General features: G+C 38.9%; 1 protein-coding gene across 14 annotated transcripts in view; it reads left to right on the top strand.

Moving 5' to 3' along the window:
• Positions 1-16624, top strand: part of BCAS3 (BCAS3 microtubule associated cell migration factor) — a 294447-nt gene that overhangs the window by 18219 nt on the left and 259604 nt on the right. For all 14 annotated transcript variants that reach the window (XR_012051429.1, XM_030288254.4, XM_030288255.4 and 11 more), the window contains exons 7-8: positions 1254-1326; positions 14163-14270. Coding sequence is in view for 13 of the 14 variants with exons in the window: in XM_030288254.4 (XP_030144114.4) it covers positions 1254-1326; positions 14163-14270 (181 nt within the window). In the remaining variant the exon portion in view is untranslated. The remainder of the gene's footprint in view (positions 1-1253; positions 1327-14162; positions 14271-16624) is intronic.

Below are 16624 nucleotides of genomic sequence, written 5' to 3' on the forward strand. Positions count from 1 at the left end.
TTCCCCTTCCTGGTCATTAAATTAGACCATAAGGAAACATCTGAATTTGTGTCTCTAATACATCCTAGTGAGAAAAGAAGGAAAAAAGTCGAGTTAAATACTTCAGGTGAAATCCTGAAGTAGTGAAATCCTGGTAGTCAGCATTTCACCCTCAGTGCTGGGAACAGAACAAATGGAATTCATCTGGTACCTGCATTGAAGGAAACAAATGGGCTGCCAGACTCTTAAGAAGACTTTTATGTTTCATTTATCAATTTACAGGTCAGTACATACAGTACAGGTTTGACTCACCAAAGAGCTTGAAATAATAGGAATAAAAGAAAAATACATCTGGCTGGTTTAGGTTATTTGTAAAGCTATTGTTGATGGTGGAGTTATTGATGTGACCCATTTGACTTTTTAAATACCCAAAGGTGTAGGAGGGAAGATTTTTCCTTGTACAGATGAGAGGACTCAACAGTGTTTGTTACAAATTAAATGCATGTACCTGAGTCATTAATAATTAACAGTCTGCTATGTCAAACTCTATATTGTTAATTGTTGTGCCTTTCTGAATAAATGATTTAGTTTTGTGTAGTAGTATTCAAGATATAAATTTTGAGCAGACTGTATCACTAATATTCTTTAGAGATCAAAGGGTTTGGTGTATAATGGAGAAAAAAAAATTCCATTATTCACTACACATGTGTAGATCTATAGATAGATCATTAAAAAGGTAAAGGTTGAAAGAAAATGGAGGAAAGTTAGTAGTGGTGGTATTGGTTGTTATGTTGTTATTTAAATGGGGTAGAAACATACCCTGGAATTCAGTTAAACATTGTTCACAAGCAGGAGTGAGGTTTTTTGTTTTTTTTTTTTCAAATTTAAAAACTCAATAGCTCTGACATTGGCACTCCTGGCTTCCACTTTTACAAAGTAGAAATCAAGGTGTGAGCCCAGGCAGAGCTGCAAAGAACTTCATAAAAACAATGAAAAGTGAGCAAGAACCACTTGGTGCAGTCACAGAATCCCAGCCCCAAGTGGGATGAACAGAAAATCATCCCAAAGCCTGGCCACGTTTTGCTGCTTGTGTTGTTTCTCGTTTTCATCTCTGTCACAGCTCTGCCTGTAATTTGAATTTCTGTCCCTTATCTTGCACGAGCTGGGAGTTCCGTGTTATATTCAATATACTGGGCCCCAGCCTGAACTTGGAAACTGTACAAACAGCACATGGTGATTTGCTTTTTCTTTCCTTTTGTTTTCCCTCTTGCCAGGTGCTCAGAAATGTGATAATTTTGCTGAGAAGAGGCCTCTGCTTGGTGTATGCAAAAGCATTGGATCTTCTGGGTAAGAATGTATTTTGTGGATAAAAGGAATATATAAATTGTATTGCAATCTGAAAAACCCAGCAAATGACATCTTTAAAGTTTTGTTCCTTTTTTCTTCATGGGATAACACTGGGATGTGGCTTGAAACTATTTTTCTTTGGTGTGTCAACATGTATTTTCCTATGACTTAAGCTTTTGGAAAGGAATAAAAAAGAGACTCTTGATATAAAATAAATAAAGAGGTATTTTAAGTTTATTTTATTCTCAGTGGAATCACAACTTTATGATTAACCTTTCCTGATATTAATCTGGGTCAGAATTATTATTGTGAAGTGTTTAAAGCAATCTCTGTGTCTTAAAAGGTAATTTTTCAAGCAGCAAATGAATTACAAATACCAAGCATTTCATTGTTGCAGCCACACACTTTTTATTAGCAAAATACATGTTAAACCTCCTTCCTTGAGTTACAAAAAATCCGTTTACAGTCCTGTTTTGTGCTCTCTCCAGAATTGTTGTATCACTGCTCTTATAAAAGAGGCCCTTGAGATATTTTTTGTTTGATTCAGACAATGCACAGGATTTATATCTCTACCTACAGGAAAATATTTGCTTTTCAGGAGTAATCCTCTACACGGCCATTTAATGACTGAGCAGTTGAAATAAATCTTCTTACAGTTGTAAGACTAATTCTGTGCCACACCTTTTTCAATTAAGAATTTAATCACTGTGTGTGTGAAGGAAGAACTGTCAAATCTTTAAGTTTCTCTGTTATTACTGTGCTAAATTGCAATATTAATGCTACCTGCATTAAATGTTTGAATTAGAATCCAGATAAGGCAGAGAAGTGATTTTTTTTTCTTTATGCATTTATAACTTGCAAAAAACAGTTTATGGTGATTTTTCTCCTTTTCTTCCCTGCCTTATAACCTTATAAGTTTAACTATTTATAAATTTGAGGTGCAAATACTGCTCTGTATTTATCCAAATAGTGTATTTATATATGTAAAGGATATGTTGGTTTAGTAAAAATCTTCCTTCCAGTCTTGTTTTAGAAGCTGAGATACCTGAGAAATTACCAGACCCTGAAGATAATTATTTTCATTGTGCTGCTGTATTCCTCAGTTAATGGAAAATAATTCAAAGATTCTGGGCAGTTTCTGCTTTCATAAAAAAAAAAAAAAAAGAAAAAAAAAAGGCCCCTTATGTGTTTTCAACACCATAATATTGTCATTTTCAAATATTTTTTTGTTGTTACAATTATTAATTAATTCCCAGATGAATTTCCTGATAATAGATTTTGTTTTCTGTTCTTGTATGTGATCATTTTATACTCATCAACAAAATGGAACTTTTGCCTCATATCTGATTTTCTGGTACACACATTTTTGTATTTTAAAAGTCCCATTTTTCCAGCTAGTAAAATGACTGAAATGTTTCACAGGGGGGTTGGCCTGGATGATCTTTAAGGGTCCCCTTCCAACCCAAACCAGTCAATAATTCACTGTATAATCTTTTCACAACAATTGTTTTCACAGCCCCCTGAAAGATGCAGTCCTGACACAGAAATGGGAAACAGATTGTGGTTTTTGGCTGGTATTTCTCTGCTGGTTGGTTCAGTCAACTTCAGTCTTAGATTACAAGATCTTCAAATTAAAAGGAAAGCCAAAAAAGAAAGAATATCTGACTAAATTTTGGGGTTGTGGAGGGTTGTAAAGACATGTCTGCTTGTTCCTGGTGATAAGACAAACAAATCTTTATACACACACAAAATTAATTGATGGGTTTGGTGCATACTAATGCATATCCTAGGTGGTGAAACATTAAGATATCCCTATTTTCCCCACATGGGTTATTGAAGCCATAGTTTGGAACAGACTGGATCTGTAAAAACACTTTCAAATACACCAGAGAGGTCCAAAATACATTACTTTCATTCTGTACAAATGTAAATGTTAAATAAATACTTCAGTTTAACTAATGGAGAAGTTTAAAGGGAAACCGACCAGGATAATTCTGTTTTATTTCAGATTATTACAAAACCAGCTGAGAATAAATTGAGAGATTGCAAATTTGCCCTTCAGTACATAATATAGGTAACAAGAAAGCTGAAAATAATCAAAATGACCATTCCAGGAGGGAAATAAAAGCACGTGAAGGAGCAGGGACAGGGAGCAGGAGGCAGGGAAGCCAGAGCCCTTGTGGTGTCACTGCCTGCTCTTCTAAAGCCTTTCTCCAGTTCTGCATCTCTAAGTCGTCCTTAAAAAAAGCATTTGAAATTTTGGTTCCCTTGTCCTGTGTCCAAATAGTCAAATCATTTTGCTAAAAGGTTAGTAGATGATGCCACAGTCTTACATAGGCAAGTATGATAATCAGCTAATGATGCAGGTGCAACTAATTAAACATCAGTAATATATGATTAAAATGCAAGAATTTGAGGCCTTTAGGGAGAGTGCAGGAGCTCAGGCAGTGGCTCCTTAAGCAACCTCTAGGCTGTGCTGGCTTTCCAGCTTGTATTTTTAGAAAGGTGAATTAATTTGATGATATCCAGTGGTGGAAAATTTTGGATGACTTGAAGAATTGGATGGAGGTCATTCAAGGGCATGAGAAGCAATAGATAATCTTTATTAATCATGGGAGGAAAGAGGAAATTAGGGTAAATGAAAGAAGGAGGAGTAGTTGGAGCAAACAAAATGTGTAACTTTGGCTAGCCAGCATTTTTTTTTCCCTGGTGATCTGTTTACAAGGCAAATCAATTGACAGCAGATTTTTCAGGAAGCGTGTGCTTTATTCTCACGGCTACTGTAGATTAAATTAATTAAATTAAATCCTGCTAACCTTAACCCAACTTCAGCTCAGGAATGTGTTTATGGGAGTGCTCAGGTTTAGGAAGCAGCTTCACATGAGTAACAGCACAATTAAAGCGTTAATATTTTCTCAATTAATATTTTGAGCCTGGTCTGGTCTGGCAGATCACTGGGTAGTGCTAAAATCCAGTGTCCACTCCAAGTGTCTGAAGCTTTTAATGCTTCAGATGAGCTGGCTGGGAAATGATTTGTCAGCCACAAGCAGCAAAGCTCCTGCAAGGATCACCCAAGAGGAGGAAATGAGCTCTGGTGAATGAAGTTTTTGTTCCCAGACACTGCTCAGGGGAGCTCTTCTGGAATGCCCTGAAATTTCAGAAATTTCCTCTGTTTTTTCCTAGTGGTGATGGTGAGGACTCACCTGGCTCAGCTCTGCCATGGGCTGTGCAAAGGGTGTGGTCACTGCAAGTAGAAAATTCAATTTGTTTTCTGAAATCACACAGAAAAATGGTCTGGGCCAGATGGTTGTGATTTTCAGTTGTGTTGGGCACTATGTAATAGATTTTCGTGAAGTCTTTTATTGAAGACTGTGCAAAACTTGGATTTTGTGAGGACTCTCAAGCCTAGAAAGCAAATTTTATTTAATTATTATGTTCTTAAAAGCACAGTAGGACCTTTAAAGTTGGTCAAAACTCTCTCATTTCTGTTACCTTTGGGGATCTGAGTCCCAGAGGTTCTTGTGCTGCTGCATAACTGCAAAGCCTCATTAACTGCAGAGCTGTGTGGTGTCAGCTGCCTTGCAAAGACTTCCTTCCCTTCCAGCAGATGAAAAACATTTTCGTCTCTGATTTCTTTTAGGAAAATTCAGTTTAGCCTTAGCAGGTTGTGTGGTAGCTTTTATGATCCTGAGAGAGGCAGGAATAAAGTAGTTTAAATTTCTTTTAGTGATGCTGGAAGGGGTTGTTATGTGCTAAAGATTGAATCTCCATTTTATAAAGAGCTCTTCAGATCCCAGCAGTTTTTCTTGTACGTTGATTCTGTGATTATAAAAATGTACTTTTTTGTAATGTTGAAGTGATGTTTGCTGGTAATTCTGTGAATTTTCTCATAGATTCCAATGCCAGGTGATGGAGCTTTAATGGAATAAGGTGGTGTTTCCATGTGTAAATACCAAGGGCAGGAAAGCTCTGGAGTTCCTCTGATACTCCAAATGTTTGTCTCAGTGAACCTAGAGCAAGAAATAACCTTTGAACTATAATAAACTGTTAATCTTGGATCAAAACTGGGAGAAAATGAGTATTTGGGGTCAAACCTTGACCAGCTGGTGAGAACCACGGGTAGTTTTGACCTTCTGAAGGTTTGATTTATGAAGCTGTAAAAAGATAAACCTTTTCCAAGGCATCCTTGGGATGCAGTGGAGGTTTGGGACAGCAGATTTCCGAGCTGAGGCACAGTTTTGTTTTACTGCTGTTCCACCCCCTTTGTGTGTAGTGATGCAGGGAGGGGATGAAGGGATGGGAAGGATGGAGGGAAGGAAGTCCAGATCAAACCAGCTGGAGCACAAAGCTGCCCCCAGTAACTTGTCAAAAGAAGCACCACAGGGAAAAGATAATGCACAGCACCGTTACAGGCAGGGCTGCCACTTCCAGGGCCACTTTAAATTCCACTTTAAATTATTAAATACTGTAAACGCTATAAAGTTAATTAGAAGAGGAACAAACTCTACAAAGATAAATGTGTTTTCAATATGTTTCTCAGGGAGGGTACAGTAGAAACCAGTGAATGAGAGGAAATTTATTTCTGGCAGCACTCTAGACATGGAGCTGTGGTTGAACTTTTTACCCTAATTACGTCCCCACTAATGCCTGCAGCGGTCTGGAATCAAAGTGGCCCTTCAGGCTCTGGAAAGTCTCTGATGTGGCGAGCGTTTGTTGTGTGCTGAGGGTTACTTCAGAAAAAAACAGAATATTGTGACAGGATTTTTCAAAATTTCTCAGTTACCACCCACCTCACTTGTTGCCTACAAAAATAGAGTAATTGTTTGCATCTGTGTGTTTTTGTCTGTCTTAGAAATAACTGTTATAAATCAATGTGACAGACCCGGAGAGCAGTTGAGGATTATATTTTCTTTTTTTATATATTTTAGGGTTATTCCTGTGTTCTGTAGTGTAGGAATGATTTAAAGGACATAGGAAAGCAGAAATTTCAGGATGATTGAAGCTGTTCTCTTTTCTTGAGGACACTTAAAGCCATCAGATCCCAATGGGTTCACAGAGGATGCTCTTTAATCTGTTTTTTCCTAAACAAGTGCAGTCACTTCTTGCTTGTAGTTGGAGCAGCTGATTGCAAACTTCTTCAACTTCCAGCCCATGTTTCTGTGTTGTGACACAACTGCTGCTACTCGAGTAATCCCCTACAAATTGACAGTATTTGGACTTTGCATCTGTGACTAAATGCCATTTTCTCCCTTACCATGTGCTCTCTCGAGTCCTTCCTGTGTTTTTCCTTTCTTCAAAAATGTTTAATATACAGACTAAATGTTTTGGGAGTTTGCTGAGCTCAACCATTCATGTATGGATGAGCTCCTCTTAAATCTCCACAATAGAGGAAAAAACTATTAAAATATAATTTTTAAAAAGCTAATATCATTATTATTTTTCTTTAGTTCTGTTTTTTTAACAGGATGAATGATCTTAGTAGCTTTAAATTTTAAATTTGAATGTATAACTCAGTAAATATTTCTTCAGTAAGTCAAAATAGAGATTTAGAAGGCTCCTACTTTGTGAAAAAGCTGTAAGGCATGTGCTTAAAAAAAGATCTTCCTTAACGTCTTCTTTCTTTTAATTCTGACTAGGTAATGTATGAGGATAACACCTGAGGAGACCCCTCACACATTTTTGGATGGTTGCTCAAAGACTTATTTTTAAAATTCATGGTGATTCAAATTATTGATAGAACATTTTAATGATAATATTTTACAGTGAAGCAATAATAAAATAATACAACATTTTAATCAATTTTGTCTGCACAGTTTGAGCCAGTTCATCTCCCATTTCAGCATCAGCTGTGTTAGGTGGATTTCTGGGAAGAATGCTGTGTTCCTGTGTGCCTTTCCTTAGCAATTGCAATTTCTCCTGGTAATATCAACCACTTTTAACTAGGAAATTCCTCCAAATTTAATGAAGAGTGCTGCAGTAGAGGAGATGATTGTATTGTAGTCTTCATTGAGAGAACTGATACAAAATCAACTGAAGTTTTTGATGTTAAGCAATTCATGGAGGGTTTCAACTTTAAGACCAATGTAAGGAAAAGCAGAATATTCCTTTTGCTGCTAGTGGGGCTCCACAAGTAATTATTTTCAGGTATAATTTCATCATTTCAACCCAGCTTTGGGTGAGTTCAGCTACGGTGAGAACTCTGCACATCTGTAGAACATGGTCTGTGATTCAAGTCATAAAACGGAGTAAGAAATACCTAAGAACATATAATTAATGGGCACTTGGGAAAATTCTGGCCTACCTGATGTGACCAGAACCTCAGAGCAGCTTTGCTGTTCAGAGCACTTTTCAAATGCTTTAACCATAAGATCTGAGCTCATTTCTGCTCAGCTTAGAGTCATACGCACTCTAAAACCCTCTAATTATTTCTTGGAAACTGGATTGTTTTCAAGCTCCTCAGAAATTGTCATTTGAGCCATAAACTGGCATATAAACAATTAAGGTTTAGCAGAGTCCTGTGCAGCTGACAGACATCTTCTAATGATCTCCCTCACGCAACTGCTGCTTAATGCCCAGGTGATGAAGTGTTGCACAACCCCACGGGTTTCTTACGCCGTTAATGACACCGAGGGCAAAAGAATTTTAGTTTGGACAGGTCGGGGCAAGGTTTTGTGCTTGGTGGTGAAGGCCCAAAGTGGTTCTGAGGGCGCGGGCCTGGAGCCGCCGGCTTAGCGCCGCCTTTGTTGGTGCTGAGGGGAGAGGGTGCCAAGGGGTTGTGAGGTTTGTGAATCATGAGGGGAGAGCACAGAAAGGGGAAAAAAAAAAAACCCAGCCTGAAATCGAAAGGAATGGGTTACAAGAACCAACAGGATGAAATATTTGGTCCTTCGTAAAGGTTTTAGCGGTGGCAGGAAAAGGTTTTTCAGCGCTGGTTGTTGAATGTTCAGGCACACACGAGGTGGGGTTTCTAGTGCTCACAGGGTGAAGAGGAAAATGCTTCAGATATATACAATAGTTATATATATGCTTAAATAATCAGCCATCTGCTGTGTTAACTGTACCATCTTCTGATATGCCATTAATCAGGAAATACTGCCAGTACAAATGCCTCATAATAAAGAAAAAAGCTCTGACACTGCTGTGGAGTGCTAGAAATACCAGCACTTTTAAAAGCTGAGGCTGTAAGTGGCTACAAAATGCTCAGTTCGGGTTCTACACGTGCTTGGTGGAATTTGGCTGGAGCTGAGGTGTTTCGGCATCAGTTTGCCCTCAGAGTTGTGCTCCCAGAAATGTGATCCTTTCCTCTCAAGCTGTGACATGTGGCTGTCTCTTGATACGCAAAAATTACTACATTTTTGACTTTGGTCCACCCTGGATGATTTTGGAGATCCATGTGGCTGTTACTGCAATACAAATTATGTTCATTTATTTCGGTGGTGAGTTCTGCTTCATTTGACAGCAGGAAGGGCAAGACAACTCTTTAATTTTGTCTTTTTTTGGGGGAAGCACATCAGATTGTGGCTTAATCAGCTGATCACAGAAATATTAGTTGTTGCTAGAGATATGGTAAATGCAGTTGTATTCTGTCAGAACTTAATCTTTGCTTATGTTCATGAACATTTACAGAAATGTGTTCACTTTTGTGCATGTTCACAGAATGATCAAAGACAGCTAGTTCAGGTTCATAAATTGTGTATAAAAGGCTTGTTTAGCTACAAACAAGCAAAATCTAGTCCAGCATATACCAGAAAAAATGATCCTGCTTTTCAAGTGCAGCTCCAGCTGTACTTTCCCCTCAGTGATAGCCATGGTCAAGTAGACAAACAAATCTCCAGAGATGCCACTAATCTCCCTGTATTAACCAACTGGAAATGTGATGGGACAGCTCTGCTCTGGAGCATGTGGCACGTCTCACTGAAGTGGAAAGTGTGTCACACCCGGGTCTCCCTGCAAAGGCCACAGCTGAGGAGGCAGCTTGTGCTGGGTTTTACACTCCAGTGATGGAGTGCCACATGCTGGGGACACCGAGGTGGCTCTAGGCTTTCGTCAGCTCTGTGCGTCCTGAAATGTAACAACAAACCAAATAAAACCCCCTCCAACCTAGAAAAAATCTTCTGATGATGAGAGTGAGGGATAGCAGAGAGAACACCACAGTCAAAGCATGTTATGTGCTGCTGGATGTGGGAAGAGCTGCCAAAACAAGGAGTTTGGAGGTTGCTATTCTGATATTCTTAAGGATTCCCCTTTTACTTTTCTCTCATAGAATCTGTTGCAATAATCAATATTTGCACACACCCCGTCTTAAGTTTTCCCCCTCTAATTGAAGTTTGACACCTCAGCTACAGGTGAGAGGTGAAGGAGTTGTTGGTTTCATGGAACAGCAGTGGATTAATGCTTGTTGAAAGTACTCACAACTAGAAGAGTCACTGTGGAGCCTCAGGTTCTCTCACAGGCCATGGCCAGAGTTATTCAGGAGACAGAAACCAGTCCTTCACCCAGTCCCTCAATCAATCCTTCAGCCAGTCCTTCCTGGGTCATTCCAGGTGCAATTAGACTCTGTCCTATGATGAAATGCCTCAGTGATGACCTAACAAATAAAATTACTTATGTTCAAAAAAAAGTAAAATGAGCCCGAAACCTGACTTATTTCACCTGTTACAAAAAGATTTCTGCAGACTTGGTGACTTCTTGTGTCACAGGCAAGTAATAAAAATATTTTCAGTGAAGATGGTGAAGTACACAGATAAAGTGAACTTTTTTCCCTGGGCTGATAGACTTGATCAAAACATTTGAGGAAGATGCAACAATGAAATTTGTATCTCCTGGTGTTTAACACAAGTATTTTAGTGCTGTATCAAATAACTGCCTCCCTTGTATTTAAAGGATTAGATTTAGTAACATGTGTCTAAGGTTGGTACAGGTTTTTCTTATTTAGAAATAAGTGTTTCCATGCTTTTTGCAATTTGTGGTGCACTTAAAATGTCTCTGCTGCTTTGTAATTCAGTGCTGTACACACATTTTGAGGGAAGTGTCACTTTCTGAGAAATTCTGTGCTGCTTTTCCTGATTTTGAATGAATCTGTTAAGTACCATGAACTAGAAAATTACTTCCAGAGTGGCGTTTTCAGGTTTTTATTTGAAAAGATGAGATGCAGAGAGCCTATAGATGATGAAAGTCCTAGTGAAAGCTCTTTCTGCAGTGGTGTTTAGAAAGAAATGACTGCATTTATTATTTTTTTAAAGTTTTCCTTCTGGTGTGCATCCCTCAGAAAGAAGGGGAGAATTACCCTGCTAAGGAGGGCTGAAAGGAGTTTGGTGCTAGGCCTGGAAAACAAACCTTACAACTTAAGGCTCAAAAGGTTTTTTTTCACTTTCTTGGTGCCTGGACTGCTCTGGGTAATTACTGACAAAAGGTAACTGAAGGCAATGATCCTTTTTGTGTTCTTGACAGAGACACAGAAGCCAAAAAGCAGAATATGTACCAATTCTGTCAGGCACTAAGAAGTAATTTCATAAAAATAAAAGGATCAAAATGTTGGAACCACTCACCATAAAAATAGAGGACTCATTGTTGGTCAAAGTCTTTTAAGACAAGATTAGGTTGCTTGGTAAAAAATAATTTCTTTGAGCTTCTGGGACATTTTGTGCATGGCCTGGAAAGAGAAGATGATCCTTCCAGAATTGAAATCTGTTAATCTGAGCAAACCTTCTTCAGGGCCCTTGAGGAGAACAGAATTGCCTTTGTGGTCTCACCATGTTCCTAATATTGCTACAAAGATCATAATCAAATCTCATGCTTCAACTTTCCAGTGTAAAGGTTCAGGCAGGAATTTTTCCAATATTCAATTAATTCACTCTGTGCTCTGGTTTTGTTTTGCCTCTCTTCCCTTTCTGTGAAGCACCAGAGAGGGAGAACAGGAGAATTGTAACCACCCCTGCTGATTAAAAACTTGGGTCACTGTCAGCATCTTCCTCATTCCCACATGGAAATAGCCTTTTTTCCTTTTTTTACCAGCAACTTATTGGTAGATTTGATGCTTCATAGAGTAGTAATTAAAAAAAAAAAAAAAACAAACCTTGGTGGAGTAATTTGCTGTGCAAATATTTTGGGTATACCTTGAACAGCCAGTTCCTTGGAATTGCTGTCACTTTTCTCCCACCTGTTGTCTCTACAAGTTTGGAAATTATATTCCAGTTCAGACTCTTAGCAACTTAATATTTACAGCAAATTCTATTTTTTTTTTAATCCTACAGGTTGTTAAAGCTGGGCCTAGTAAAAGATTATGTTGAATTATTAGTTACTTTGAACAGGCTTTCAGTGTAAGTTTTAATATTTTTGTTTCCTCTTAAAGGCACCAAAAGTAATTAATAAAAATAAGTTTGTGCTTTAGGCTGGGCTTTAAAGAAATTTTGTGAAGGTGGTAGAAAATGCAGTGATATTGGCCAAAGATTTTATTAAAGGCCACAATTGACTGGAAAATCCTCACATAAAGAGCATTTAGTACAGGGCAGCTTTCCCAGCAAAAGTTTTATTTTAGTTTTACACCTCCTTTCTAGACTCAAGAGACAAACCTGTCACTGAGGTCCATCTCTCTTTGAGTGGGATGTTCATCGTGTGGCAGAGTGGAGGAAAATCAACGCTTGACAGCAAAGAAAGCCTTCAAGGCACAGAAAAATTGGCCTCATGTTGATTCCATCACTCTTCTCCTTTTAATTTTTTTGTTTTCCATTAAAAAAGCACGAGGGTTTTGAGTGGTGTGTTTGTCTCTGTGCAAGCATTTTGCACACAGCTTTTTTGCCATGGTGGGACCCAGATCTGGGAGGAGGTGATGCTGTCATGGGGCACAAGCACAGATGTCACCAAGTGCCAGCTGGATGAGGCATCTGCTATTTCCCTCCATCCCTTCACTGCAGCACTCAAAGAGAAGAAGATACAAAGGCCTGAGTGTATTTATACATTTATTATTACCACATTTTAAAGTTGTTGGTGGATTTGTGTCCATTACCTTTAAAGATTGTTGCTCTCTCTGCAGTTCTTTGAATTATCAGGATCCATAATGAATATTTGTTGATAATCTGTGGGTTTTAGTCACAAGAATTTTATTTGTGACAGAATTTCAGAGTCTTTCTGGCCTATCTATATAAAATATTCCAGGCTAGGGGACAAGGAGCAACCTGGGATAGTGGAAAGTGTCCCTGTAAAGTGGATGAGCTTTCTTTAAGGTCCTTTCCCACCCAATCTAGTCTGGAATTCTGTGATTTCATTATATTCCTTGGTTATTGGCTCTTGAACTCAGGGTTTTACCCAGTGTGGTTGACAAAAGCATTGGTAGAATGGTCTTACCATGATTGGCCAAGAGATCATAATGATGATAATGCATTTGAGTGACAGAATTATTACCCATAAATTGGGAAAACTGTTCAAAACAGGCTGATGTGGAAATAGTAATCACTATTAAGCATGTTGATATAATTTTAGCTGTATCTACTTTGGAGATTCCTATTTTGAAATTCCCCTTCTATCAATATTATAATTTGCTAAAGGTAATAAATCACTTCATTTAAAAAAGTTTGTACCTAGATCTTGCAGTGGCTTTCTGTGTTTTCGAGCAGGAGTGAACTTTAATGTAAAGGAACTGACTCGAGTTTCACTGGTTTAAAGGTGTTTTTGAAGGGCCTTTGAAGTGCTTGAAGTAATAAATTGCACCCTCTAGTTATTAGCCTCGGAAAATGGATATTTTGGGCAAAATTTCAGTGGGCAAAATGTCAAAAGTTATTTTTTCTATTATTTTTCTGACAGTTGTCTTCCTGTGCATTTACTGTATATTGTACATTGCTGTATATTGTACATTACTGCATAAACCATTTTATGATCTTGAGGCATTGAGGGTAAACAGTTGGCATTTGTCCTCCCGCTTTCCAGAAAATTCTCGAGCAGCTTGAGCAGATCCAAGAGACAAGTGAGTGCTGGGGCAGGAATTGTGTGAAACTCTGTAAAATAAAACAGATACGGGCAGGGGGGAACACCCTCTTTTACCAATGCTCAGGATATGTTTGTACAGCTGGCAATTTGTGCTCCTTCATATTCCTTGACCTAGAAATAGCCAAGGCTTTAATGCGTTCTTGGAGGGGGAGAAAGGTGTTGTGGAACAGAGCTGCCACATCAAAGCCTCTCCTCAGCCTCTAAAAGGGTTTCCACCACTGCCTTCCTCGGCCCTATCGAGCACTCAGTGCTTTTCCCACTCAGGCTTTTTTATTAAGAAATGGCCTTAAAGCTTTTATTTATAAGAAAATGATAAAAGTGACACAAAGAGTTGAAAAGATCTGTACGGTTCAAACAAAAGTCCATCAGGACGTAATGTAAATTCTGGGTGAGGTGTCTCCAGTCAGGCAGCTCAGCTGCTGCTCTGGGGAGAGTCCTCCATGTAGGAGAGAGTTGCTCTGAGGAGTAGTTTTGTACTAGGATGCTTTAAAACTTCCAAAGTCTTCCTGGTGGTAAAAGAAACCAAGTGTTTGATAAGCAATTGCACAATACAGGTTGATGACCATCGTGGAGATCATAATTCAGTTTTGACCATCGTGGGGATCATAATTCAGTTTTCTTCCTTAATGTAGAAGGTTTATATTGACCCTTTGTTCTCCAGGATTCTGCTGGGATTGCTGGAATTCTGGGTCCAGGACTTGATGTTCTTGGAGGTGTTTTCCAATCTTAATAATTTTGTGGTTCTGTGACTTTTCCTTCAGCGTGCTAAGCAACATAAGGAGGCAGAAAGAATGAAATGCCAGTTTTTAAAATACCCTGATTTCCATTAAAATATTTTTTTTTATTCCTTTCAGCACCAGCCCACCCTACTGCTGTGTGGATCTGTATTCCCTGAGAACAGGAGAAATGGTCAAGTCCATCCAGTTCAAAACTCCTATTTATGACCTGCATTGCAATAAAAGGTGAGGGTGCTCTCTGCATTCCTTGTGTGTTAGGGCATGCCAGATTTTGGTAATAAATACAATTTCTGGTGTATGACCTCCCTGATTTTCTTTTTTTCACTCTCCTGTAAGCAGAGCTCTGGTTCTTTGTTTCTCAAGGAGTATTTCAGTTGGAATACATCAATGTGCTTCCCCCATGGCTTTGGTTTAAGAAGCTCAAACCAAAAAATCATTTAAGCTTCTTTCAGTTGTGCTAAAGGGTGAGCAGGAATCGCTGAAATCCTCGATGATCCACCTACAGCTGGGGAAATGGGATCACAGAGAGTTTAAACAGCGCAGAGCACTAAGGAGTTTATGTCTCTCTTCTTTGTGTTGGTCTGTCAGATTTTGCTTCCATGCACATCCAAAACATTCCTGGTGTGCAGTCTGTGGTTTGCAGGGAATAATGTTCCAGTGAGTCAAGTAACAAAGCAGCATCTCTGGGTTGGGATAGAGGGAAAATGGCTCTGGAGCTCTGAGGATCACAGAGTTCCAGAGAACAGCATCTGTTGTGTCCATGGAATCAAATTTTGCTGAGTTAATGTGAAATCCCCATCTCTCCCAGACACACAAACCTGGAGTTTTGTGGTTTGCTTTGTAGTTTGCCGCATCTTTTTAAGGCAGAAGAGAAATCCCCGGATCCTTGTGTGAGGATCCTGCTGATCCCTTGGCACTCCTGATGGGAGAATTTGGAGTGGTGACTTTGGTCCAAGCCCTGCTGACGTTGTGATCCCTTCACCCTCCTTTTACTGCCATGAGTCAGCGTGGCCTCAGGTGTCCTGCAGGAGTGGTGCAATCCAGTTCCTGGGGTAAAGGTAGAGCCCTGGATGAAGAAATTCCTGCATTTCTTTGGGAATCCATGTTGCCATGCCAGAATGGATGGTCCTTCAGTAAATAATAGCACAAATCATTGGAAAAGTCAGAATTATTTGGGGTTTGTGTCTGGTTTTGTTGCAGATGGGGAGTAGATGAGCGTGCAACTAAGTGTAAACTGCTACTGAAAATAAATAGATCAATAAATCCTCTGGAATCATCCGTCTGGGGGGTTAATTTCTGCAGAAAGACAAAGTGTCTTCAAGGAGGAGAAAACAAAAATCTCCAGGACTGGGAAATATTCCCATCAAATATCCATGGGTTTTCAGTGTATACACATTACACTTCCACCTGCAGTCAAAGCATTCCCATTATTCATTGGTTTCCTTTATTTTAGGCAATGTAGAAAAAGTCAGAATTGATATATTTTCTTTTTCTCTCCAGCAGTTTCAGCAATTGGAAGATGTCATTTAACTAAAACTACAAATATGTCCAAAACTAATTTATGTTATTTATATATCTGAAAACATCACCAAGCATGAGGGGATGGTGTATATTTTGATTTTAGTGTAGTCCTTCACAGGTATTGAGCTCTTACGGGATAAGAGGAGATGTTCTTGTGGCAAAACAGATAAAAAAGGGAAAAAGGGGTTAAAGGCTGATTTCACACTTCTGGGAGATAATCATCACCCTTTCCCCAAGGATATGAGTTGAGGCTGAGGTGATTCATCCCATTTTTAAAGGTGACTGTTCCAGGCTGTAACACACAGTCATAATGTTCACATGAAGCATTAGGTGTGTGTTTTAGCCAGTGAAAGATGTGATTTTTTTTTCTACGTTGTATCTTTACAATTAAAACTATTAAAACAATATTTAGTAATGCTCTATATTGACAGCTAATTAAAAAATACTTTCTCACAGTCTGCCTAATGAGAGAATAACAGATTATTAATTATGTCATATTGCTAAATGGAGGTTTTATGGGTTGGTTTCCCAGGTGCTTCTTTCATGTCAAGCTTTTAAAAACTTGATTTCGGGAAGTCATCATTGTGGGAGAAGCGTTCCCTGGTTCTGAAATTTCCAAGATGCTACTTTGCTTCCACATTTGCATCTCTGGGCTCTGATTTTTTAAGGCAGCACCACGTCTCCCGTTACCCTGTGGTTTTAGGCCTTTACAGTAGAAATGTGCAATGTACAAGCAAACACATAAACATACATCTTTTATATGCTAATTGACCCAAATTCTGCTTCTCTCAGCTCTGTTTGTGTGCTGATGTTCTTGGTATTACACACCCCCCTGCTTTTAGCAAATAAAATATTTCAATAGATTTGCACTGAGGTGGGCAGTGGGATTATTTCACATTTAGCTCACGTTCTGCCAGTTGTTGACTCGATTGTTGTTTGAGCCAGTGACAGGAATTCAGGGTTTTTGCAGCTCCATTCTTGCTTTTTAATGGAGCTTTGACTGCAAGAGCTGTATCACAAATGTGCTGTGCTGCTGTGGATCAGCCCCCTGCACTTCC

This window comes from Taeniopygia guttata, chromosome 19, assembly GCF_048771995.1.
Source record: "Taeniopygia guttata chromosome 19, bTaeGut7.mat, whole genome shotgun sequence".
NCBI lineage: Eukaryota > Metazoa > Chordata > Aves > Passeriformes > Estrildidae > Taeniopygia > Taeniopygia guttata.